The 27,295-nt window shown below is 32.5% G+C and overlaps 3 protein-coding genes and 1 long non-coding RNA gene across 5 annotated transcripts in view; 2 read left to right on the forward strand and 2 right to left on the reverse strand.

Annotated features, from left to right (window-relative positions):
• The window catches only part of LOC143201193 (uncharacterized), a 119,481-nt gene that overhangs the window by 75,362 nt on the left and 16,824 nt on the right, over positions 1 to 27,295 (reverse strand). The gene's annotated exons all lie outside the window — the stretch shown is intronic.
• Fatp3 (Fatty acid transport protein 3) lies at positions 1,475 to 8,584 on the forward strand. 2 transcript variants are annotated; one of them, XM_076412091.1, is made up of 11 exons: positions 1,475 to 1,577; positions 2,236 to 2,348; positions 2,397 to 2,547; positions 2,667 to 2,904; positions 3,224 to 3,419; positions 5,641 to 5,842; positions 5,901 to 6,093; positions 7,592 to 7,711; positions 7,766 to 7,985; positions 8,043 to 8,133; positions 8,223 to 8,584. In XM_076412091.1, the coding sequence occupies exons 1-11, from the start codon at positions 1,572 to 1,574 to the stop codon at positions 8,532 to 8,534; spliced, it is 1,842 nt and encodes a 613-aa protein (XP_076268206.1). In that variant the 5' UTR covers positions 1,475 to 1,571; the 3' UTR covers positions 8,535 to 8,584. The 2 variants fall into 2 exon arrangements, with proteins under 2 accessions (XP_076268206.1, XP_076268207.1); XM_076412092.1 differs by lacking the exon at positions 1,475 to 1,577 and adding an exon at positions 1,688 to 1,823.
• Positions 8,657 to 17,005, forward strand: LOC143201192 (BBSome complex member BBS2). The gene is made up of 11 exons (XM_076412096.1): positions 8,657 to 8,838; positions 8,897 to 9,061; positions 9,552 to 9,985; positions 10,045 to 10,267; positions 11,996 to 12,243; positions 12,304 to 12,486; positions 14,544 to 14,658; positions 14,728 to 14,984; positions 16,012 to 16,175; positions 16,576 to 16,724; positions 16,784 to 17,005. The coding sequence occupies exons 1-11, from the start codon at positions 8,715 to 8,717 to the stop codon at positions 16,882 to 16,884; spliced, it is 2,163 nt and encodes a 720-aa protein (XP_076268211.1). The 5' UTR covers positions 8,657 to 8,714; the 3' UTR covers positions 16,885 to 17,005.
• Swim (Secreted Wg-interacting molecule) overlaps positions 19,849 to 27,295 on the reverse strand; it is a 47,541-nt gene continuing 40,094 nt past the window's right edge. The window contains exons 3-9 of the mRNA XM_076412093.1: positions 26,456 to 26,675; positions 26,229 to 26,396; positions 23,334 to 23,522; positions 23,143 to 23,274; positions 22,394 to 22,596; positions 22,187 to 22,338; positions 19,849 to 20,526 (exon numbers count right to left, since the gene is read on the reverse strand). Of these exons, the coding sequence (XP_076268208.1) occupies positions 20,374 to 20,526; positions 22,187 to 22,338; positions 22,394 to 22,596; positions 23,143 to 23,274; positions 23,334 to 23,522; positions 26,229 to 26,396; positions 26,456 to 26,675 (1,217 nt within the window). The 3' untranslated portion in view covers positions 19,849 to 20,373. The remainder of the gene's footprint in view (positions 20,527 to 22,186; positions 22,339 to 22,393; positions 22,597 to 23,142; positions 23,275 to 23,333; positions 23,523 to 26,228; positions 26,397 to 26,455; positions 26,676 to 27,295) is intronic.

Below are 27,295 nucleotides of genomic sequence, written 5' to 3' on the forward strand. Positions count from 1 at the left end.
ATATAAACGTAAAAAGGAGATTTTAAAATATAAAAAAAAATTAAAAATAATTCAATGATTATTTCATAATTCAAATACATAATTATTTACAGAATATAATTAAATAAAATAATATTTATAAATTTCGGTCTGTCTTCTTCGAATGTACAAGAATGTAATAATAGACAATTCCGGCTTAATATCAATTTTAATTAAACTTGAACTTAGTACAGGGGTCACATCCTAAACATAAGGAATTATTTTTGTTTGTATTCGTAACAAAATCTCTCCGATAAGCTGTTATCTCCGTAATAATTTAACGTAAAAAGAGTTATGTTTTCTTTACTTGTTTAAATATCACAACCTAAATATTTAACATAAATATTAACATTATTATTATTTATTGCCATATATGTTATCTAAATCAAAATATTTAATATCATATTATATATGATTTCTGATTATTATACAATATATTATATATCTAATAATTAAAATAGAATAAAAATATAAATTATAAAATAAAATAGGTTAATGATTATAAATAATAATGCAGCTAAATTCAGTGAAAACAATTCAGAAATATTTATCAAATTGATCACAGTAGAAATTCTAATCGATTTACAACTATAATTCGTTCAATAAAATAATTAACGCACGTCATAGATGACGTCGAATATATTACCAATTACTGTAATTGTGAAAATTAATGTAATTATGCAAAAATAAAATCCATTTTAAATCCGGATAGGATTTTTCCTTCGCATTTTATCCTAATTAAAAAGAGATAGAATGCTATTTCTTGCCTCGAAACATGTAATCGAATCAGCCCATAAAAGTCGATTTGGATTGGTATTAGTGGACCATGTTGCCAAACGTCTGCAAAATTCTTTAGTATATTAGTGATGCAATTAGAGGTTATAAACCGCCAAATCTTGTGAATTAAAATTCTAAATTGACGAAACAGGACGTCTGAATGTTATAGCATCATATTTGACTATTGCTTTAGAACCGGTTTGTCCGTTTATAACCTATATTTGTTATCCCTAAAGTATTGTAGAACTTTATAGACAGATGCCTATACGGCATGTTGAAACAATTTACAAATTTTTGAAATCAGGTAAAATAATAATCTTAGTATTCTCTTTTCGCCCCAAAGAGAAACGACTTAAATATGTGTGCGATCTATAATATTAAGAAAATGCGTGTGTTGATAATTAATTTCAAATTAATTGCTAACATTAAATACAAAATAATTTAAAATATTCCAGTTGGATCCAAATATATTTTAAAGATTTAGTGTAAATTATCAAATTAATTTGAAAAATAATGAATCTTCAAATGGACGACACAATTGACTGAAATTAATTCATGAGATGCAAATAATTACAACATTATTTCAAACACCTAATAGATATTGAAGTATTAACCGACTGTACATAAATAAAAATATTTTTATGTCAACTCCGAGTAGTCGCTAACGGTTCTTCTAATAGAAAAACACAAAGATAAAACGTCTTTATCAATAAAACTGTCTCAAATTATTTTGTTAGTTTAGTTTTATTCTGTGACAAACGCTGAACGAACATTTGATGATGGTAACTAAACATTTTATAGCTAGTTGATAAAAAAGAAATACAGAATTCTTTATATCTTGATAAAATTAAGTAGGATTAAAGTATGTGTTATTATTAAGAACATATCAATCGATTGAATATATATTACCATCTATTGGAACCAAAAAATAATACTATAGTATTTCTGTTTTGTTATGTTACTTTAGAATATGAAAAAAAGCTATTGTGATATAAAATAGAGTGTAGTTTGACGTTTTAAAGAAAATGGTAAATATTAAATAACACATGCTAACGATAGTTAAGGTGTAATTGTTCTTTTTTAACTGATATTTGTATTCCAAGTTGTTTAAAGACACCTGGATATATCAGCGTAGAATAAGTGGCTTATGCACATAAACCTTTCTACATAATTGTCACTAAAAACTCTAATTTTATTGAAAGCGAAAAACGTTATAGAGGCATAGATTTTAGTAAAAAATTAAGTATATAAAGAATTACTATGGATAAATTGCTTATTTTTGCTTCCATGTAAAATAATTAATCATATTTAAATTACAACGCCAGGTATTGTAACTTCACGTACATTTAGTTTTCTGTGAGAATCATCTATTAGAATATTTTTTTGTTTAAATAACATGTCTTACGTTACACAAAATTAACTTATTACATTTATTTTTAGGCAATTTATGTCTTGTCCTGTGTTTTAATTGTTGTTTTATTTATATTGAGTCGTCTAATAAAACATCGCGGATATGTTTACCGAGTATTTAAAACGTTACCTCGAGATCTAAGGTAAGTTCATTTTAATTTAAATACTTATTTGATGTAAAAATATTTTAGGACTCTAAAGAAACTTATTGAAATATACTTCAAGCTACGTAAAATACAAAAACGTCAAGTAACTCTAATAAGTTTGTTTCAAGAAACAGTATCTAGGAACCCTCATAAAGTAGCGTTCTATTTCGAGGATCAGAAATGGACTTTCAGAGAAGTAAGTAAAAATTGGATTTAAATTCTTGTTTTGGACTATATTGTGGAAATATTTGATTAAAAGAATATCAACTAATGACGTAATGGTTACTAAATGTTATTAATTTGATTCTGTTGCAGCTAGATATACATACCAACCGCATAGCACATTATTTCAAACACAAAGGATTAAAAAAAAATGATATAGTAAGTTTGTTACATGACAATAGTCCCGAATACGTAGCTATCTGGTTAGGATTAGCAAAATTGGGCGTTTTGACTGCATTTATTAACACGAATTTAGTGTTCGGCTCGTTATGCCACTGTATACAAGTTGCAAAAAGCAAAGCCCTTATTTTTTCAAGCAATTATAAAACAGGTAAGACAAGAAATACCTTAATGGCTTGGGACAAAAGTAATTTCGTTCAATGATATAAAATAAGAGTAGAGATTGTATGATTTCTAAGAGAAAAACTGGATCAAGTGATGTATTTACTACAGTTTAGTACTTTTAACCAATTCTTATTGTTTTGCCGCATTTATAAAATAAAAGAAAAATTAGGAGTAAAAGAAATGATGCAACGTTTATACCTAGAATGTTCTATGGGCCGTTATGTTTCAAACGCGTATCTTGCTTAACTAAATTACTTTCACGTCAAGCTTATATATTGTTATATGTACTTAAAAATGTTTTTCAGCCGTTAACTCTATCCAAGATTCAATTAAAGATGTCACACTTTTCGAATACAACGAAGAACTAAAACATGTGCTATTAAGTGAGTGTACAACAGCTCCAGAAGAAATACAAAATATAGATTTTCGGGACTACTTGTGTTATATATACACATCAGGAACTACAGGATTGCCTAAAGCAGCGCCGTTGTCCCACAAAAGGTTTGAAAATATTTATAATAATACAAACACAAAAAGCCATGAATATTTGAAGTAATGAAAATTTGGTTTTCTCGTCAGGAAATGTCAATATGTTTTGCGTATTGTAAGGGTATAAAACATTTAAGTGTAGTCACAATTTTGGTAACATTTATTTTATAATCAAATTTTTACTAGGTAAATTTTAAAAGCATATTTAATGTATTTTGTATTAGTATGTTATTTCATTCTTAATATTTCCTTTTGTCAGTATAAGTGGATATACACATTGTTCTCTTCCATATTAAAAAGCAAAAAAGCCAAAGTAAAATGTTTAGTTTCCAGAATGGTGGCTTCCAACTAAATTGAACGATTGTCATCTCAACTCATTAAAAATGACCTAGATATTATAAGTTTTTAACAGATTAAAATTACAGACGATATAAACTAAAGCTGCTTAGTTGTTACACAACTTTTTCAGAATGATACAATAACTGAATGCAGGGTTTTTGATTTTTCTATCACCCGGGAAAATTACCGCAACATGTCAAAGGTACTGTTCCAACGCATGGAATACTTGCGGTTGATCCATGTTGAACACTGCCTTGAACGGTTTGCACTTGTCTTTCAGTCATGGGGTTGTTGAAATCAGTCAAGAATATTTTGCAAACTGTACAATCCAAGTCATTCGATACTGCTAACTCCAATACTTAGTCCTTTACATGTTGAAGCTTTCATTTTAAATAAACAAAGTACTTGTTATTGACAAAGTATTGTTATAGATATCCTATCCAGTCAGTGTTATATTGAATTTTCAATAATTATGTCACCTATATGATAATCTCCAATCTTTTCTACTTTTTATGACAAGTAAATTGGCATTATAAATTAGAGCCGCCTAAATATCAGAGGTAAATAGCATGTAATCAAAATTTTTAAACACTTCTCGGATTAGTATTAGTACTATTCCCTGCATTAGTTTGCGAATTTTCGTAATATTTCTGAACTATTGCTTTTGGGCAAGGAAGTGTACTAGGGCCAGTGCTTTATCTACTCTACACTTGATATATACCACAAATAGAGAATATTACGATGGCTGCATTTGCTGATGATACTGCGATTATACCGGTCGGAGACAATAGTGAAGAAGCCACACGAAAACTACAACAGGCAAGTGACAATGTAAATAATTGGAGACAAGCTTGGAAAGTAACAATTAACGAAAGTAAATCTGTTCACCTAAAGTTCACCTAAAATCAGATCGTACAAGTACAAATAACATTAAATAATGCTATCATTCCATGTAGTAACAGCGATAAATATCTCGGAATGAATATTGATGCAAAACTTCGCTGGAGGGAACATATAAAGAAGAAAAAAAAGAACCAGAATTTAAATATAGGAAAATGTATTGGCTAATTGGAAGAAAATCACAGTTATCAGTACATAATAGATTGATATTATATAAGAAAGTATTGAAACCTATATGGACATACGGAGTTCAATTATGGGGATGTTCTGCAAAGAATAACATAGACAAAATACAAATTTTTCAGAACAAAGTCCTGAGAAGTATTGTGGGCGCATCTAAATACTACAGGACTGATTACCTACATCGAAACCTTCAGATACCCAGTCAGTCAAGAAATCAAGAAAATTGCAAAGGGGTATGAGAAAAGACTCCATTCTCATGAGAATATTGAAGTATTGCAACTTTTTTGGATACCGCCAGAGCAGGACACAGACTCAAAAGAATCAAACCATTTGATCTTGGGTAGTGTTGTATAGTGAGGTGCATGTATTAAAAAAATACAGCAGTGACATGTGTAAACATTATTTCACCAGAGACTGAGATAAGGCCGATGGGTCCTCCTAGTTATATACCTAGATTTAAGTTATTATAAAGACAAATTGTAGGTTAGTCGGAAACTACTGGTAACAATGTAATAATTAAATAATAAAAAATCTTTTGGAGGCAGTTGTTTCCTGCAGTAGAGCGATTGTTTTATCAGAGAAAGGAATGCATGGTATAAATAATGTTGCAAATATAATATAATACTGACCGGACAAACTGTTTTAATTGTAGAAAACTGTTAGCTTAATTATTCTCTCTAAGAAATATCAGAATATTTAAATTTTACCAAAATATCAAACAGAACGCCACGAACATGTCAGTGATTACCGTTGAAACTTGAAAACCAAAAAACTTAAATATTAATTTTCAAATAACATTCTTCTGTTTTAGATTAATTTTGAACTCTATCGGAATAAGTCATTTGTTGGATTTTAAAGAAGAAGATACAGTATACAATCCATTACCCCTATATCACATAGCCGGAGGACAACTTGGTATATCAGTGGCATTGATTAGTGGTACGACAGTTGTTTTAAGAAAAAAGTTCTCGGTTACTCAATACTGGACAGATTGCGAAAAATTTGGCTGCACTGTATCTACATTATTATTTACATAAAAACAATATTACTTCTATATTGATTGATTTCTAGATTTCGCTCTTTATTGGCGAGATGTGTCGATATCTGTTATCGGCCCATAAACCAGGTACCCCAATGCAACATAACGTTACGAAGATGTTAGGCAATGGTTTACGATCGCAGATATGGGATGAATTTATTGAAACATTTAAGATCAAGCACTTGTATGAGATTTATGGATCAACAGAAGGCAATACAGCTCTTGGTAAGTATCACAACATCGTAAATTACGAGTGCTGCTTTTATATTTTGACCCTTGGCAATACTAAGTGTTGTTAAGGCCAATCTGACGTTCCAATTAGGAAGTTTGATCCTTTTAACCGTAAAACCTTCTTCAGAAGGTTTGATCATTTGAGCACAACTTGTGTTATGTACAGTGACATGAAAATGTTGTCTCAGTGCAATTTTTTATTACTTTCAACATGGGTTATCAAACAGGAATGCATCACTCAACTTACTGAGGCTTTTAGCAATAAAATCCCTTCTTTGGCCACTGTTAAACGTTGGTATAATGTATTTAATTGTAGTCGCAGTTTTCCCCAGGGATGAAAATTGTAAATATCGTTCAAAATCAGTTATTGTCCCAGAAAAGAAAGCATTAATATATATACGAAGATCACTATTTATATTTCGGGAATAGGAGAAAAACAAATAGTTAAGCTACGAATATATTTTTATTATTTTTCAAAGTACTCGCCACGATGATCGATACACTTTTGCATACGGTTAAACCAATTTTCAAAGCATTTATTCCATTCCGAATGAGGTATCTTCAAAACATGATTTTTGAACGCTTCAATAGCTTCTTCGGGTAATTAAAATCGTTGACTACGCAGTTTATTCTTCACGGATGAGAACAAAAAGAAGTTATTGGGTGCCAAATCAGTCTCTTGTTTGAGCCGATGTGTGAGAGCTCGCATTGTCATGATGAAGAACAATTCAGCGTCTCGCTTCTTTTCCTTATTTCATCGAAGACTTCTGACAAACAAATGATTGTGTACCAATCAGAATTTACTGTTCTACGATACTCTAGAGGCACTGTTGCAATATGACCAGTTTTCCCGAAGAAACAGGCCACCATTTTCTTTGAAGTGCTGCTTACTTTCGAGCTCATACGAATATATCCATGATTCGTCATCTGTCACGATTGTATAAACTTCTTTCGATGTACCGCGATTAAATTTCTTAAGAATTTCTTTGCACCAATCGACACGAGCCTTTTTTTGAGCGATTATCAAATTGTGTGGGATCCAACGCTATGCTGGTGGAACTAAAGCTTAGATGTTTTCTGGCACAACAGCGGATTTTGGACGACCTTCACGAAACTCGTCGCACAGCGAACTACAACCACGATTGAATTCACTAAACCAGTGATACACGGTGGTTTTTGGTGGAGCTTTATCGCCAAAAGTCAAATTAAGTTGATTGATGCACTCTTGTGATAATCCACATCGAAAATCGTAAAAAATCATCGCACGAAAATGTTCACGATTTAGTTCCATTTCTTGCCGGGACGAAACTTTCAACTAAATATAAAATAAAGAAATAACGTCCGTGCGACAAAATGTTCTGAGTACGTATGTATGTTTTTACTACAATAAGTTTATAACAAGTTTACACAATAGGCATCTGTAGCCTTAACCTCTTTATATATCTAATTTTGAATATAAAAAAAAAATTAAATTAAATTTTATTTATTTTAGTTAACACAGATAATAGAAAGGGATCTATAGGATTTTTGCCCATATGGGCAAAACCGATACTATCGGAAGTTATCTTACGCTGTGACCTAGAGACTGGCGAAATCATAAGAAACTCCAACGGTAACATTTCTAAACACCAAACCGGATTATAATATAGAACGACACTTTCTACAGGTCTCTGCATAAGATGTGAGGATAATGAAGCTGGCTTAATGGCGGTTAAAATCAGTAACAAGAAAGAATTCCTCGGATACACTGACCAGCAATCGACTGACAAGAAAATTATTCGCGACGTATTTGTGAAAGGCGATAAATATTTTAATACCGGAGATATTATAGTACAAGACGAATGGGGATATTTATATTTTAAGGATAGAACAGGAGATACATTTAGGTATTTGATAAAAATGAGCTCTTAATAGTTAATAATCTGTAATTTTATTTACTATAGATGGAAGGGTGAAAATGTAGCAACGAACGAAGTAGAAGATGTCATTAGTAGGGCCTTAAACTTCAAGGATGTTATTGTGCTCGGAGTGGAGGTAAGTTTTCCCATTATTTACATATCGGGCTTCTTTAATAACAGCGGATCTATGTTATAATCTATACGTATATCCATTCATCAATTTAGATACCCGGAACAGAAGGCAGAGCCGGATTGGCAGCAATTGTGGACGACGATATGGACATAAATGTAAAAGCTCTTGCTCAAACGTTAAAGTCAAGACTACCTGCCTACGCTATACCGTTATTTCTACGAGTAATACCATCGGCACCACTGACAGGAACCTTTAAGTTGCAAAAGACATCCTTAAAGAAACAAGGTTACAACGTCCATGAGGTAGCTGACCCCTTCTACTTTTACAGCGCCTCCCAAATTGACTATATCCCCTTAGATAAAAATCTGTATAACGATATTATTAAGAAAAAAATAAAACTTTAGTGAATTTATAAAGATAATAAGTATTTTAATAAAGAATATTTTTAATATAATTTTATTGTTCCAATTACCTTCACCATTTTGTCTTAATAATTTAATCAATGTTACCATAGTTACCAAACCAAACTTGTTTGTACACAACAAATCGTCTTCGTAACATGAACAATATATGTTACTAATAAAATGGAAAAACAAATAAAGCCAGTGTTTACTTTAGAATTGGGCTATAAAATAGTTGCTGGTCTTGTAACCATAGGCAAATATGATGGGACACATCCATGTATAACCGCTGCTACAACTACAGATAAAGAAAGCACCGAAATAGCCCAGTTGATGATCCGAATTTATAACGGCTGAATCATTTTAGGTAATAATACACAGTCCACATAGAAAAAATTCCTCCAACGTTGGGAAAATAATATGGTCTGAGACTAATAAGGAAATTGCAACACTTAACGTGAATCAAACTATAACTGCCTTAACAGCAGGGTTACTGTTACCCAATGAAGATAATGATATTCTTATAATAGGCAAGTACACCTAGTATATCTATAATTAATTAATTACAATGGTAAATACACATTAGTACTTTTATTATTAAACCTGTTTAATAAGACACATTGAACTGAAAATATCATGAGAGGGTAAATAAAATTTTTAAAATATAAATAAATAGGATAATTAGATAATTAAGATAAATTTTAATTTATATACACTGAGGACAAAACTGAGGAATATTTTGACGATTTAGAAGGGATCAAACCATTTGATCTTGTAGTACAGTGAAGTGTATTTAACAGAAAAAACAGAAGTGTTATTGATAAATGCACATTATTGTTATAGAAGGAAACTAAGGACCGCAGAGTTCCGTTAGATATATACCCAGTTTTTACGTTATTGTAAAAATAAATTGTAGGTTAGTTAATAATAGCTAATAACCAATTCTGACACGACATTCACTTAACTAGTCTTCACCATCACCACCAGAAAATTTTATTACAACAACAGGAATTATTTTAGGAACCTCTACAAATCTTCTTGTTTATCATGTCCATGACAACAGAGATATTTTCTACAAAGAATGTGAAGATGGCATTAAATCGATTGTCCTAGGCCAATTTAAAACATTTAAATCTCCTATAATATTAGTCGGTGGAAACTCATCAGTGCATGGTTATGACCATAATGGAGAGGAAGTATTTTGGGTAGCCATTGGTGATATAGTAACCTCTTTGATCTTGATGGATTATAATAATGACGGACAGAATGAACTCATTGTAAGTTCTGAGGATTTCAACATAAGGGTGTTTAAAGGAGACCAAACAATTGTTGAGCACAATGAAACCGAAGTTGTAACGAGTTTAATTCCATTGGCCGAAAATAGATTTGCTTATTCGGTATCGAATGGAACTGTGGGAGTTTATGAAAACAGTTTAAGGCTATGGAGAATAAAGGTAAGCCAGATAGATTGATTTTATTTATATAGTTATGAGCTATCTCTATGAGCTTCTAGTCTAAAAACTTTGCTGTATCTATGCATCGATATGATTTACTGGGCCAATCAACTCAGCAACTTATTACTGGATGGTCTAATGGTAAAATAGACTGTCGTGCTCCAAAAACAGGGGAGGTTTTATTTAAAGACTCTATGGGATCTGGGATCGCTGGTATAACCGAAGGAGATTATAGATTTATCGGAAAGAATGACTTGATATGCATATCAACAGAAGGAGAAGGTAGAGTATATTAATAAAAGTCTGGAAAAAAGTGCGTGGCGCTTTACACCATAAACGGAAATCGACAATCTCGACTGACAACTTTAGCTTTTGATTGAAAACCTGATTCAAATGATTTTCACACAAGAGTCTACATTGAAGAATATAATACGTATTAACTAAACAAATTAACCTAAAATGTTCATTTAAATTATAGCTTAAATTTTCACAGGCTTGTTGGTACAAATATAATCTATAATTATTAAGAGTGATATCAAAAAGTGTTTATATCAACACTTAATTTCAAAATTATGTTAAATAATAAGAAAAAAGAATAAAAACAATATGTGCGATAACAGATATAATTTATTAATCAACTTATATACCTTCCATTATGACAAGTCAATTGAAAAGTCCCCGGTCTGACACATAGATGGCGCTACTAGAATTAAATCCATATGTTTTTTAACCCTAACCCTCAAAAGATGCCTATATAAATTTGACAGCTGTCGGATCATTAGTTTGTAAAATATAGTATTTTGAGTGAAGCAACTTCTGTTATTGTAAAAAAATGGATAAAAAGGAATATCGCGTGTTTATAAAATATTACTTTTTGAAGGGAAAAATACAGTTGAAACAAAACTTGGTTTGATGCCGAGTTTCCGCTCCTGTTTACACTGCCCCAGGAAATACTGCCCAACCATCAAGGATTGGTAAGCTAAGTTTAGACGTGATGAAATCAGCATCGAAGACGGCGAACGCAGTGGACGCCCAAAAGAGGTCGTTACTGAAGAAAACATTGCAAAAATCCACAAAATGATTTTGAATGACCGTAAATTGAAATTGAATGAAATAGCAGACACTCTAAAGATAACAACTGAACGTGTACGTCATATCATTCACGAATATTTGGATATTAGCAAACTCTGTGCAAAGTGGGTGTCACGCGAGCTCACTTTTGACCAAAAGCAACGGCGAGTTTATGATTCGGAGCAGTGTTTGAAGATGATCAAGCCTAATAAAGCCGAGCATCGATATGTGACAATGGATGAAACATGGCTCCATCATTTCACTCCGAAGTCTAATCGACAGTCATCCGACCGGCCTGCAGACTATGGATGAACTCCAAAGCGTGGGAAAACGCAACAGTAGGCTGGAAAGGTTATGGCATCTGTATTTTGGGATGCGCATGGAATAATTTTCATTGACTACTTTGAAAAAGGAAGGACCATCAACAGCGACTATTACATAGCGTTATTGGATTGTTTGAAGGACGAAATCGCCGAAAAATGGCCAAGACAATGCACCGTATCGAAAATCAATGAATTGGGCTTCGGATTGCTTCTTCATCCACCGTATTCTACAGATCTGTCGACCAGCGACTATTTCCTGTTCTTAGATCTCAAATTAATGCTCGCTGGGAAGAAATTTTCGTCGAATCAAGAGGTGATCGCCGAAACTGAGGCCTGTTTTGAAGCAAAGGACAAATCGTACTACAAAAATGGTATCAAAAATACAATTGTAGGCCGGGGACTTTTTAATTGACCTATTTTGTATTATGAAGGAGTTAATAAGGAGTTTTAAACGCCTCTCATCCTTTGACATAATCTTATAATACCTGATCGATGACAAGCAAATCTAGATATGCTACAATTTATACATAGGCACCCATTTCTTGTTCTTTATTAGTAGTTAATCTTTTATTAGTTAGTTTGTTTTATTAAATTTTTTAATCGATTTTTCTTTTAGTAAGGGGTTATACCACAACAAAAACTGTAGCAGCCGGAAATGGATCCAACCTGGAACAAGATACAATAAGAGAAATGCTTTCTCAGAAGCAGGCCTTATTGATGGAGCTCAAACACTACGAGAGTAACTCGAAGTACAATTCTAATGCCGATAATCAGACTGAGAGTTTCGAAGTTAGCGGCGTAATTCCGTCAAACACCAGGCTTCAAATCATGGTTAACACCAATGTTGGAGAGAAAAATAATAAGGTGGTTTTTAGAGTAAAGTACAGGTAATATGAATGACACTAAATTTATTGCACAATATAGCCCCATGTCGAAATATATCTCTGTACAAACAATTCGACAATCATCAAGGCGGTGATTATATTCGCAGAAGGTATTTTTAAAGGCGAAAGTTACGTAATTCACCCTGAAACGTCAAAATTATCAACCGATATGTGTATCCCTCTGTATTTACCACGTGATTACCCTGTAGACATACATATTAAAGTAAGTATAGATATGTTAATATACCGTAAGATTAGCGACAGGAGACAATAAGACAAAATAATATTAATATTATGCAATGTATAGTCTATTTCCGTTCAATATCCAGGTACCCGGGTACCCACTAAAATTAATGTATATGAACGACGGGTTTATAAACCCTTCAGAGACTGCTTATTAAAGTATTTAGTTAATCTGACTTTTAAATTGATAATAGACAATACAGTTTGTAATTTTTTTTTATTTAAACAATAATTCTTATTATAAACAATAACAAAAATAGTAAGTAAGAAATACATAACTCCGTTTTATTTTATTTTATTAATATCGTTTTCCATTCTTTTACTATTTATTTATTTACATTATTTTATTTATTATGATACAGTGCCATATAAAAATTGAAGTACATTAAATTATTTCGTACATCCTTCACATGTCGTGGTTGTAATACAGTGTTCGTCACAAATAGGGTTCTCACATACCGAACATATTTTTCTAGTTTAACGTATCTAGATTTGACAGCATGTTGGTGTTCCTATTAGGTCCACATCTCTCTCGAACAATATTACGCCTCCCAGCTTGATGTTCACTTGGTGATGTCGCCGCCTGATCTTTTGCTGTCATTTCAGATGCCGTCGCTTCTACTTCACTTTCTTCATCCTCATCCTCTCCATCTTCATTTTCTCTATCTTCATCTTCCTGGTCTTTATCTTCATTATTGAGTGCAATTTCATCATCTATTATGAATAAAATATACAATTTATATAACATAAAATACGTTATTACTATCAACGTACACAAGAGAAAATAGAAATGTTACTTACCTGTATCATCACAATATCAAAAATATTTATCATCACTACTATCCAACACGCAGTCATCATCAGATTATTCAGCTTTATTGTAAACAATTTAAAATTCATTTATTACTATTTTTTTTAATATTAAAAACATAAAATAAATCATTTATTTGAAAATAAAACAATTAAGTATCTCCTTACCCATCTAAAACTCGTGAATCAGCCATTGTATTTAGATTAAATACATTTTTTTTATTAATACATTATTATTATATTATATTTTAATATATTAATAATTAATATTAATTTTGTATATTTTCTTTTCACTTTCAGTGTATATTTTATAGTCTGTTCACTACGCTTGTAGAATTTCAACTGAACACGTTTCTTTCTTTTCGTACGACATGCGAAGAGGAAAGGGACATCTCAGGTCCCTAAATATCGGTTGGCTTGGCATTCCGCTATTGTTATTTCTATGAGGACTATAAAATTTGTCCCTATTGTCCCCATATGCCACATATCCAGTTTACACAGAAAAAAAAAGTCTATTCAGTACACTAATGATTTGCACACCTGCCTATATAGGTGGGTACTCGGGTACCCGGCCATTGAACGAATGGTGAAAGTTTGGTCATTGACCGGACGCTTAAAGTGTTTTTGTACATACATGACGTATGTTTAATGTATTACCTGTCACAATTTGTAAATTCGTTTCAGAATCAGACGTTATTTTCCTTCTCATTTTGTTCTTGTTAAAAAGAGACACAATGCTGACTGATTCGTTCGAAAGCGTAAACGAATGAGCCTGTCAAAGTCGTCCGGTTGTCAGACGTATGCAAAATTCTTGAAAGCTAAAGTGATTACAACTGCAACCTATAAACTATTGTGGCTGTATAATTAACTGCAGCTTTTGGATGTACTATATTGTCAAAATAAATTATATTTAATAAAATTTTTGTTTAATTATTTTATTTAGATTAGAATTTTGTTGTATGTCAAAGCCAAACTGAACGACAACCAAGAGTTGATGCGGCAACATTGCGACGTTTTAACGTCATAAATTTAGATAATGCATGTACAAAGTAACTTTGAATAGACTATAATACATCTTGTTGCATATTGACAACACCGCAATATAATTAATATCTCTATAACTTATTAAAAAATAAATATGATGTATATATCAGATGTTCATATTAATTTGTCCATCTCGTGAACATCAGCTAATTCTCAATATTTCAATTAAAATTATATTTTAAGGCTTTAATTGGATATCCCAACAGCATTCAATTTCATGTATTTGAAATAACCAAGCAATTGCCGTGTTTCTCAATGTATTCCTTAAAACAAACTGTGGACAAAACGAAACCAGAGGGTAAATAACGATCATATATTTATGATACTAATATATTTACATTATAAATTCATCCGCGAAATTTTTAAGGAAATTTGCAATTCAAAATCAACGAGAGACTGCAAAGGATATGCATGTGGGTAAATCAGAATTTCTTATTTCCGTCGGACATTGAGTTCGAATCAGGCCCCAATCTGGTTCTGGACATGAAGTGCTTAAGGGATGATACCGATTTGGTGCTGGTTTTTGAAATATCTGGAAAAGTTACTTTTTATACTGATAATATGTTCTTGGCGGCAGATTTGATCCAGTCCCTATCAAGCTATTTAAAACTGGAAAACTTGGAGGTAACATATCACTTAATAAGTCTCAGACCTAAATAATAAAACAGCAGCATTATTAAAACAGCATGAAGCTATGTCAAGACTAATATATTAAATCCAATGCTTATTTAATTTCTTTATACGTTTTTTGTAGAACGATTTATTTTTATTAGTTTCTTTCCTGTATCATTTCTTTATTGAGCATAACTGGTACAATATGTATTAATCAATATATCTCCATCATTTTCTACAACTTTTTGCCATCTTTCTGGCAATATGGTGATATCATGTCGAAAGGAGGATGTTGGTTTGGCAGCGATCCAATAGTTTATCCATTTTGGCACTTCTTCCTCATTCCTGAACAAATGGCAATCCGAAGACAACTCTTTAGCGGTCTGGTGAGTACGTTAGTTACATCAGAATTCTGCATTTCGGCTGTAATATAATATACTTCACAACTCTTGCAATGATAGGCCAAGCTGCTAATAAACTGTTAAGCCGTGTGCTGAAAGGTCGAAGAGAATAATCAATAAGTCTTGCAAATAATTGTCTTTGAGCATATTTATCCTCTATACCGTTATTTGTCATTAATATCAAAATCACCACTTTAAAATTGTTGAAACCAATACCGATAATTGAAATATGACGAAACACCATCGCCAAGAGTTTCTAAAAGTGTTCGATAAACTTCTTGAAATACAACAACGCTATTTTGAAGATTCCATTGTTGGCGTTTGTTGAATAATTCAATAATACTATAGGAAACAACAGAAAGAACAAACCAATTACTTCTTTTATCCTGAGGTCAATCTCATTCTCTAGAGCTTTATGTTGATGTTTAGAAAAAGCATTCACTTTGACTATTGTTTTCATTGAAATTATTTTCCATTTGTTGTTTTGAATATAATCAAAGTTAAACTAAACGATGAATAAGTACTGCCAAGGTAAGGTTAGGAAAGTTGGAAGATGGCGTCATAACCGTCACAGATGTCGCCCGGCACTTATTTCCCCATTATTAATAGTAATTAATAGTTAAAAGACCGTCTTTTAGTCCAGGGCCTCTTTTCCTAAAGAAGAAGAAAAGTTGAAATGTCTTATGCAGAAATTGAGTGACATCCAAGAGGCGCGACTAAAACTTGATACCGATATAGCCGACAGGTTAAGTCAAATCAGGAACTTAATAATCAAAGCCGAGGACAGCAGAATTAATGATATGTACGTACACGACACAACGCAGTAGGGATGTCGAGAAAATATCGATATATCGATATATCGATATTTCTGTAAGGCGATATATCTTAAACATTATAGGAAACCATTTAATAATTTTTTATAAATTGTTTAAATTGGTACTTAATTTTAAATATTTAGTAAATTTTGGTACTTAATTGCAATGGTTAAAATATATCGATATATTATTTTTTCTCCGATATATCGATATTTTTATAAGCCGATATATCTTAAACGTTATAGAAAACCATTTAATTATTTTTTATAAACTGTTTAAATTGAAATTCGAATTCGAAATTTTTTAAAATATCGTTATATCGATATGTTTCTCGGTGGCCGATACTCTTATACCGCAGCACTTAAACCCTAATCAGCTTATTTATAGTAAGGAAATGATAAGCCATTATAAGGACCTCGACAGAATTAATAAAGATCTGATTAGTGGATATAACATTAAGGTTCAGAACTATAATGAAGGGATTGATACAATGAAAAAGATCAACAACATAATACAGAAAGCGTCCAGATTAAGAGGTACAGTAAAGACGACAATGAACGCGATGACTTTAGTGAAATTTTAAAATAATTTTCAGTTGGCCATCATTCAGCGGTTATGATCAACCACTGCAGGACGGCAATCAGGAATAACAATATCGAAGGATTGATCAAAATCATTCGTACAGGAGAAATATAGAGAAATGTTATTTTTATTGGCGTTAATATCCCTTGGTGTTGTTGAATAATCACATTAATAGTTATAGCACAGTATTTATTTGTTTAATAATATCAGTACAAATATATATTAAAAAAACGAATTTAATTTTTTTTCTACATATTGTTAATTATAAAAATAATTTATTTTGTTAATAGCACCTTCACATTCAGAAAGGTATGATTGTAATATTGTAAAGTTTTAAAATACTGCGATAATTCAGATGCGTATTCACTATCTGATATTGAAGCGAACCAATGGCCAAGAACGTTTGTATTTCTTCATCAAAAATACTGGAAATTAAAAACAAATATATAAATGACTATCTGAAAAATTTAACAGATGATAAAGAAACTAATATGCAGTCTAGAAAGCCACGAAATATCTAAAGCGCTCATGTCTACACTGTCCATCTATGTGGGACCTATGTGGGAATTGGGCACGTGACAATCTCCCAAAAGTAGAAGCATTTGCTGAATAGAAGCTGAAAATTCGATTATTGAATTAGTCACGCCGAAAGAGCTAACCAAAGTTATTAAAACTGACATTAATCCCAGAAAATAACCAGGCTATAAATTAATAACAGGAGAATTACTGCAAAAACCACCAAGAAATGGAGTAATAAAACTCACCAACTTGATCAATTTAGATTTAGATTAAATCATATCCCACTCATTTAGAAAATGACTGAAATTATAATGATCCCAAAATCTGAAAAGACACCAAACGAAATAAAAGCCTATAGACCTATATCACTGCCGCCATTAATATCTAAGGTTTTAGAAAAATTCCTGTTGAAAAGAATAAAACGGATCATAGAGAGAAAAAAATCTAATACCAACCCACCAGATGTAGCACAAGCCTTGGATAAGGTTTGGCGTGAAGGCGTTGTTTATAAACTACAGAAAATGTTACCAAAATAACACACCGAACTACTAAAATCGTACATTACAGCCAGAATGCTTATAGTTAAACAAGAAGTAACTTACTCTACAATAAAAAAAGCTAAAGCGGGTGTATCGCAAGGAAGTGTACTGGGGCCAAAGCTTTATCGACTCTACCACTTGCGATATACCACAAATGGAGAATATTACGATGCCTACATTTACTGATGATCCTGCGATTATACCTGTGGGAGACAATAGTGAAGAAGCGACATGAAAATTACAACAGGCAAGTGACAATATAAATAATTAACAAGCTTAGAAAATAAAAATTAACGAAAGTAAATCTGTGCATGTGCAGTTCACCTACAATCAGGCTGTACAAGCACCAATAACATTAAATAATACTATAATTCCACATAGCAACAACGCTAAATATATCGCAATTAATCTTGATGCAAAACTTCGCTGGAAGGAACATATAAAGAAGAAAAGAAAAGAACTGGAATTGAAATATAGGAAAATTTATTGGCTAATTGTACATAACATAATAAATTTCTATTATATAAGCAAATACTGAAACCTATTTGGTCATTATGGGATGTTCTGCAAAGAGTGACATAAACAAAATACAACATTTTCAGAACAAAGTCCTGAAAAGTTGTGGTGTGGAAACGTTGTGGAAACAAAGTGGGGAAATTGTGGGCGCACCCAAATACTACACGACCTACGGGACCTTCAGATACCCACAGTCTGTGAAGAAATCAAGATAATTGCAAGGGGGCACGAGGAAAGACTTTTGGTAACTTTTGGATACCACCAGAGCAGGACACAGAAGAAATAAAGAGCAGTGCAATATATTAAAAAAATTTTCACCAGAGACCGAGATAGGGCCGATGGGTCCTCCTAGTTACATATCTAGATTTAAGTTATCATAAAGACAAATTGTAGGTTAATCGGAAACGACTAGTAACAATCTAATAATTAGATAATAAAAAATCTAATCACTACATAGTATAAAACAAAGTCGCCTTTTCTGTCCCTATATCTCTATGTGCGCTTAAATCTTTAAAACTACGCAACGGATTTTGATGCGGTTTTTTTCAATAGATAGAGTGATTCAAGAGGAACGTTTATATGTATAATACATGCATAATATACTAAGGCAACATTGCTAATTTTAGAGGTTTCTAACGTGATGTCGTAAATTAACCTATTTTTTTAGGTTTATTTAGCAATTAGCAAAAACGCTGCCTAACCCTACGAGTTAGATCAAATTAATGTACTACAGTGTTGTACACCATAAAAAGGTCTACAAAAAAGTCCGCGATGGTATATGTTTATCTTTTAGGGATAACCCACATTAACCATTTTTATTGTTTATTTTTTACGTGAGAAAATGGCTTATTTACGAAGCTATTTTAAGCAATACGGCATTAATCCTTATCGAATTAAGTACCTTAAATACAGTGTGCAATTAATATAGATCAATATGGTTCCTTACAGCATGTAAATTAAACAAATATTTTCGGAGATATTACAAATTTAAAATTTGCGTTTAAAAATGTGTAATGTAATAAAAATTGTATGAATTTAGATATTCCAAAGATAGCAGGAAATCTTCATAGTAAGTATAGGGGAAGAGGAATTGTTTTACTCCAAATTTAATGCGTGCAGGCCAAGGGCAGTAATGAATGAACCAAAAATACTGGATCGATTTTAATCATGTTTTCATTGAGTGACATAGGCATATATATTTTATGCCCGTGCAAAGTCGGAGCGGGCCGCTATGTTTTTATATACAACGTTCATATTTTTTCTGTAGTGTATTTAATTTAATATCAGTATTGCACCCGTGCGAAGCCGGGGCGGGTCGCTAGTAATTTATAGACATTTAAACAGGTTTTTTTTTAAATCAACCCATTAAATATCAATATTCGTTTGAGATAGTGATATTTCTTATATTTTAGAAGCACTTTTGCTTTTAATATAAAAGCTTTTTTTATCAAGGCTTTTTCAAGGATTTTGATTCTACTGGAGAGAGGTCAGTAAAACGCTAATATCAATATTAAATAATCTTTATTTCATGTGGCATACATTTATACATATAAAATATATAATATCTGAAAAATATCTCTCATATGTTTACAAGTACAACCTCATTTATTAAGAAATTACATCTAAGTGTAACTAAATGAGTATCAATCAACGAAAAGCCGGTATTTGTAAATATACAATTGAAGCCTAAATCCAGCTTATTAGGTCCTACGATAAAGAAAAAATATAAACTTTTAACCTAAAATAGACATGTATATTTTGACGTTAACACGTAGAAATAAATAAAAATGATTTATCAACAGTGCGCTTCAAATCTGAACACAATTTCTATATATGGCAGTTTAAAGAAGAACACATCAGATCAAAAAAAATTCCACAACTTTGTTATTGTGCTATTCACATAAAACAAATACCGTTAATGTAATATTGAAGAATCCATAGAGAGAAGTTAACTCATGTCTGATAGAGATATATTAACATTTAACATGGTATCTTCGTCTCTACATATTCCTTCGTCGTAGATGACAAATTATGGTCGATAAATAACACGCTTGTTAAATTTATCGTCTACCTTAGCCCATATGCCAAGCACGAATGATTCGATTTCACATTCATTGGTACCCCTAGCAATTCGGAAGTATCCATCTTCACCCCATTTTGTTCCCCAACTATTAGCCACTTTCTAAAATAACATAAATGATACTATTAATAAAATATAATAATCATCACGTGTTTTTATAAAGTCTACTTATTATAGTTACTTCTACTAGCTTAAAATTATTTTTAAAATTGATTTATATTCCTCAAACTTTAAAGTTTTGAAATGGAAAGATAACTGAAGGTAAGTCCACAGCGATAAAATTTTAGCAGAGTATACATTTTTCATTACAACTCTTAATTTGTAGACTCCAGCGATGCGATAAAACTAGCATGCGTACTGCAAAATGCAACTGACTAGGAAATTATTAATACGACTCGTTTTTGTTTCGTGAATGACATACGTATTTCCACATATTATATTTTTAAAGTATCAGTTTACAGGTAAAATTTATCCTATTAATGACATAAAAAACAAAAATGTAATGCCACAATTTGCAAGTGTAACAAATAGACCTAGAAAAATGATCACGAACTATTTAAAATATCCGAAAAATTATATGAAAAATCAAGAAGGCTAGTCATAATGATAGAGCTAGACGAGCAAAAATGTTCGAACGAAATCGCTTCTAAAGCTGGCGTAAAAATACATGTAACATAAGAAATGTTTAACACCTCTTCACAGGTCAATTGAAAAGTCCCCGGCCTTTTCTTGACAAAATTAGTTTTTTTATTCAACATAATTCCCTTCAATGGTGATACACGGATTATAGCGACCCTCCAACTTTTCGATACCATTTTCATAGTATGATTTGTGCTTTGCCTCAAAACAGGTCTCAATTTCGGCGATCACCTCTTCATTCGACGAAAATTTCTTCCCAGCGAGCATTCCTTTGAGATCTGAGAACAGCAAATAGTCGCTGGGTGCCAGATCTGGAAAATACGGTGAACGAGGAAGCAATTCAAAGCCCAATTCATGGATTTTTGTCATCGTTTTCACTGACTTGTGACACGGTACATTGTCTTATTGAAGCAGCACTTTCTTCTTCTTCAAATGCGGTCGTTTTTCGGTGATTTCGTCCTTCAAACGGCCCATTAATGCTATGTAATAATCGCTGTTAATTAGTCAATGAAAATTATTCCATGCGCATCTCAAAATACAGACGCCATAACCTTACCAGCCGACTATTGCGTTTTCCCACGTTTTGATACGGATTCATCGTGTGCAGTCAGATGACTGGACTTCGGAGTGAAATGATAGAACCATGTTTCATCCATTATCACATATCGATGCAACGATAACGAACGACGAAACTCGGGTTTATTACGCTTGATAATCTTCAAACACTGCTCCGAATCATCAACTCGTCGTTGTTTTTGGTCAAAAGTGAGCTCGCGCGGCGCCCACTTTGCACAGAGCTTTCTAAGCTAGCTTTCTTTCTTTCTGGTAGCGCCATTTATGTGTCGGGCCGAGGACTTTTAAATTGACCTGTTATATATGGAGAACCCCAAAAGACGCCTGCTATCTGGACTGCCTGCTTCCTACAGTATTCAGCTGGTTCTCTCATATTATTGGCAGGATTGCTGCGAATTAATATCTAGACATCCTCGTAATATGACTGGCTAGCATATTGCTGAGAAAATAAATGTTTTTGTACTAGAATGGGAACATTCCGTTGGAAATTATTCAGAAATTCTACGTTCATATTATTTTGTCCACCTCCTGCATCAGTAATAAACCTTACCCAGTATTTTTGTAATCCGAAGCGTGTCTTTTCTTCTCCCCATCCGACAATCCTAACAGAGTGATATCCTTTCAGGTGCGACAGAGATAGATCAGTATGACGATAGATACCGCGGGAATAAGAAAAGAAATCGTGGTAAACCAGCATAGTCGCTGTAAAAAGAACAATAATTACCATTTGATTCTGGATAACCAAACGCTAAATTACCTTGAACTGGACCAGATCTTATAATATCATACATTATATCTGTTTCGTTTCCTAATCTGTATGCAGGACCAACTTTGTACAATTCTGTTCGGTTGCTGTATTTTGGAGGGATGCAGTTAGCACTCGACAGTGTGGTCGTCCTTTTAATAGGACATTTGGATTCTGACGAGCCGGTATAGGAGAAACAATCTTCGTCCACCACACTAAAATTATTTTGATTTATTAGATTATAATTAATATACAATAATACATACAATGCACCAAAAGGATGGGTTAATTATGAGAATTATGAGTTTAAATAGCAGATTAAATAATCATATTCTGTATCCAACATACTAACGGCTATTTTTTCAACGTTTTTCCATGTATACAGTTCAGTTACTTTAGTTGCTCTAAAATTTATTGATTGATAATTGTTGTCTAAAAGCCAATGCAATAACAAAAAATTAATAATATTTATTTTGATTAATTTTAAAATTGTTAATCCTTATTTGAAAGATTATGCTATAGTCCGTATAAAAACAAAGATTACAATCGCCAAATTTGAGAAATCAGTCATTGGAGAGTAATAGTATTTGATAATAAAGTAGTTTTGTTTATTCTTGTTATAAGCACGGTCGTAAAAATATTTATTTTTTTTTTTAATCTTTTGAAAAGTGTGTAATCTTCATTTCAGTATTTGTAATTAAGTTTAGAATGTATGTAAGTGTGATGAATATAAAGGAGGATTAAAATAAAAAATACATTACCCATATTTTCTGACATAGTTCCAAGCACGATCCAAAGGTCCCGCCTCGCAAGGAATCGATCCTCTAGCGCACGAAATAATATTTTGTGGACTTAGATTCACGCTCTCAAAGCCTTCTGACATAATGCCAAACCTGGATCAATTCGGTTAATCAATAACTACAATTTATCTAAGTAATCTAACGAATCTTACCGATCTGAAGCTACGGCAGCAGTAGAGATCGCCCAGGACGATCCGCACCAGCCCTGGTCTCTTATGCCAAAAATGAAACGGGGCCAATTCGTGGCGCTGTCAAATTGTATTGGTAAAAGGTGTGGATCGTAGTAGCGCTTTACCGAATTCATTAACATCACCTGTTTGTGTGGCTTTGTTGTTCCTAATCTGAAATATTTTAATGTAGAATATTCAATATTCTGTTATTTTTTTTCTTGCTTTATATTATTGATTTTTACAAGAAGCTACAATAAAAGAAGCTAAAGCAGGTGAACCACAAGGAAACACTTCCTGGGGCCAATGCTTTATCTATTCTATACTTGTGATCTACCATAAATAGAGAATATTACGATGGCTACCTTTGCTGATGATCATCTTCTACTTCTGATGATTCTACTTCTCAACTAATACCATGCTGTTGGTCCATCCAAAAGGTCAATTTCGTTACACAAGTCTGTAAGGAATTCGATTTTCAACCGACTTATATTTCCAAATATTTTCTCCAGTTTGTGCATCTTAAACGAATTACTTCGCTTCTAATACAATCTCGCAAAGAAACATGTAGAATTGCGAAGGCATCGCATTTGAAAGATTTCAAGCTTACCGTCATATCTGCTATACTGTACATTTATCAGATGGGATGGTAGTATACGCTTTAGTCTATGCAATTCATCATCACGCATATTTAGCTGATTGGAAAGTATGTAGGATGCAATGACATTTTTTCCTCCAAATACTTAACACTAACACTTTGTGTTGCAATATTTATGAGTTCTAGAGGAATATCGCACTGTATTACTCCTAGTAGTACGCCATAGCTAGATCAAAGTATTCTTTCTCTAATGGCAATAAGCTAATACTTTGATGTGATTAATCTTGATGGCTATATTAGATGTTCAGCATTGGAATATCATCCGGCAATGAATGTATTATCTAACGTGTTAAAGAAAACTTGAAAATGTTCTTTGCGATATGTAGGTGGAGAACAATTGGCAGACATTCTTATTGGCCCATGAAATTCATCAATTTTTACACCGGTTACCTGCAGATAGTCTTTGTGAAACGCTAATTATAGTTCCAACTCTATATGCTTTATCATCCGGATATTACGTGTCAGAGTTTACATTTGAAAATCGCAGATAGTGTATATCTATGAAATAGGTTTCGGAAACCATCATTACATCAATGTATTGTTCAGTTATAAATATTTTCAGTTATCCGGAATGTTGGTAAACTTCTTATTTTTCTATATGTAGGTAACATTCGAGAGGATTATTTTATATTTTAAGTATTCGGCCATTAAGCTGATTTGCTGATACTACTGTTAAGTACATTAAGCATTGATATACTATTACACCCGCCTTATAAAAGAAATCAGTTCTCTTAGTTGCGTTCCATTTTTACGAACTCATTGAACGACCTAGTAGTTATTTTGAAGATTTTCAAGGTTAAAAACCAGACCGATTGATATAATTAAGTCCTTATATAACCATCTAAATATAGTTCCAGCTCTTCAGTTCAATATATTATCTATTCTATTTTTATAAGCAGGTAAAAATCCTTAAGACCAAAAAATCTCACAAAACTGCCTGAACAGCATTCCACCTGTTGGAATCTTTAACGTTGAAATAAATTGCTTTATTTAACAAATTTTCTCGATATTTCTCAGGCCTTCGATAAGGTGTTAAATTGACAAAGCTTTTGCCCCATGCGCACTTTCAACTGCTGAAATCGTACCTAACAGACAGACATTTTAATGTCAAATAGGGTGACGAATACACTGACGTACATCTTATATTCGGGTGTTGGGCAGGGCAGTGTTCTTGGCCCATTGTTATAACTATTATATACAGCTGACCTACCGACCTCAAGAAATACTAATGTTGCAACATATGCTGACGATACACATTTTTATCATTACACGAGGATCCAATATCAGCAACAAGAAACCTCCAACTTCATCTTGACAAAGTCGAATTGTGGTTGAAAACGTGGCCTATCAAAGCAAATTAGACAAAGATAGACATAGATAGACATAGATATTCTCCGGGGGTTCCAGAATAAAGTGTTGTCTAATCTGTTAATAATAAAGTCATAGTCGATGCTCCATATTACGTGTCCAACAAACTGATTCAGCGTGATATCCCCATAGAACCCATAACGAGTGTGATTCGGAGTGTTAGTGCGAACTACTCTGAAAGACTATTAGTGCATCCCAATGCACTCACCAAACAGTTAAATGTGAGCGATGACAGTGAAGTACGTAGGTTCAAACTCAAACTACTATACGAACTGATTAATAAAAACATAGGGTGAGACTTAATGATCTCTAGAATAAGCTAGAATAGTTTTTAGAATAAGTTAGGATAGACTTTAAAATAATTTAGAACAGTATCTAGAATAAGCTTTAGATTATAAGTTGTACAGTAGATCACTTACTGAAGCGATCTAATACATATCAGGATAGTTAAAATATAAAACTGAAAACATGTAATAATACTTATTGCCCACGGGTAGATTGTTAACGTTTTAGGAGATTAATTTAAAAAAAGCGTACCAAATGTATGTTATCATATATGAAAATAATGAGGAGATTCCTTTCTTCCAGACATACAGTTACGGAACAACTACACATTTTATAATTGTTTTGATAAGTTTGATGAATAAATGGAGAATAAATTCTTTCTCTATCTCCATTCGAAGAAGAAGAAGAATGTTCGAACTACTGCGACACCTTATTGGAGACAGCGTACTGTAGTAGTAGAAAATTTCTCCGAGTGGCCATCATGGATATTTAAAATATAAAATAATAGTTAAAATTTAAAACTACAACAAGAACCTCTAACTATAATAATAACTTACTATACGTCTTACCTATAACGTACTCCATCGGCAAGCGTTCTGCCCCAAAATTCAGAATAATTAGATGCAGTCCAAGTTTGGCGGTTATTCAGATTAACATCGCTAATGATTTCTGGAGAGATCAAACAGATATTTTGCTCACATCGAAATATAGCGTCATTGCCCGATAATTCACATTTACTAAAAACAAAAGTATAATTTTATAGCTAATTTCATCAAAGTAGATGCCAGTAAATTACCAAGTGTTACAGTTGTCTACAATTTCGGTGTCAATAGGATACCGCACACCATTATGGTCGCAGGAATACAGTGTTTCTGGTTCTGGCGGTAGTGGTGGCCTTGTCGTAGTGAAAGGTTTCTTCGTTGTAGTTGTGATGCCTTTGCACACGGCCCAAAAATCGGGGCAACAATCCTGATTGAAATGCCGATCGCAAAACTCATCGCAATAGCATAATGTTCCTGCAGAAATAGAAACGTACATTTTTAAAGCAAATTTAAGAAGAAACAAATTATAATAATTAATTAACATTGTTATTTCATCGTATTTCTATACGTCCTATCCATCTCCATATGTGAAAAAGTTGTTCTAAATGTATTTGCTAATTAGTGTTAGTTAGTTTTACTTAGATAACTATGTTCTTGATTAGATATGCTTGGTAAAATCTTAATAAAATTAAATTATTACCATTATACTTGCTTAACACGGAAGCAAAACTACGTAGAACTTATTTCACTACTAGAAGAATAAAGAGTTATACTTTTTACAAGTTCGTGTTCGCTTCAAACTTTTAATTTCCTACGTGTTGTTCAGCAAAACTGCTTTGTGTCCATATTGCTGTTATTTGGTAAACTGATTTAGTGAACCCCATATTTGCACAATATAGATTCAAATGTGCCTTGTTATTGATAACAGGTCAATAAAAAGTTCCCGGTCTGACGCATAGATGGCGCTAATAGAATTAAATCCAAATGTTCTTTTAGTTTCAATCCTCAAAAGATGCGTGTATAAATTTGACAGCTGTCGGATCATTAGGTTGTGAATTATAGCATTTTGAGTGAAGCAACTTTTGTTAATGGAA

The sequence above is a fragment of the Rhynchophorus ferrugineus genome, unplaced genomic scaffold (genome assembly GCF_030347505.1).
Source record: "Rhynchophorus ferrugineus isolate W39M unplaced genomic scaffold, kcgeb_rfMv2 rfM8, whole genome shotgun sequence".
NCBI lineage: Eukaryota > Metazoa > Arthropoda > Insecta > Coleoptera > Curculionidae > Rhynchophorus > Rhynchophorus ferrugineus.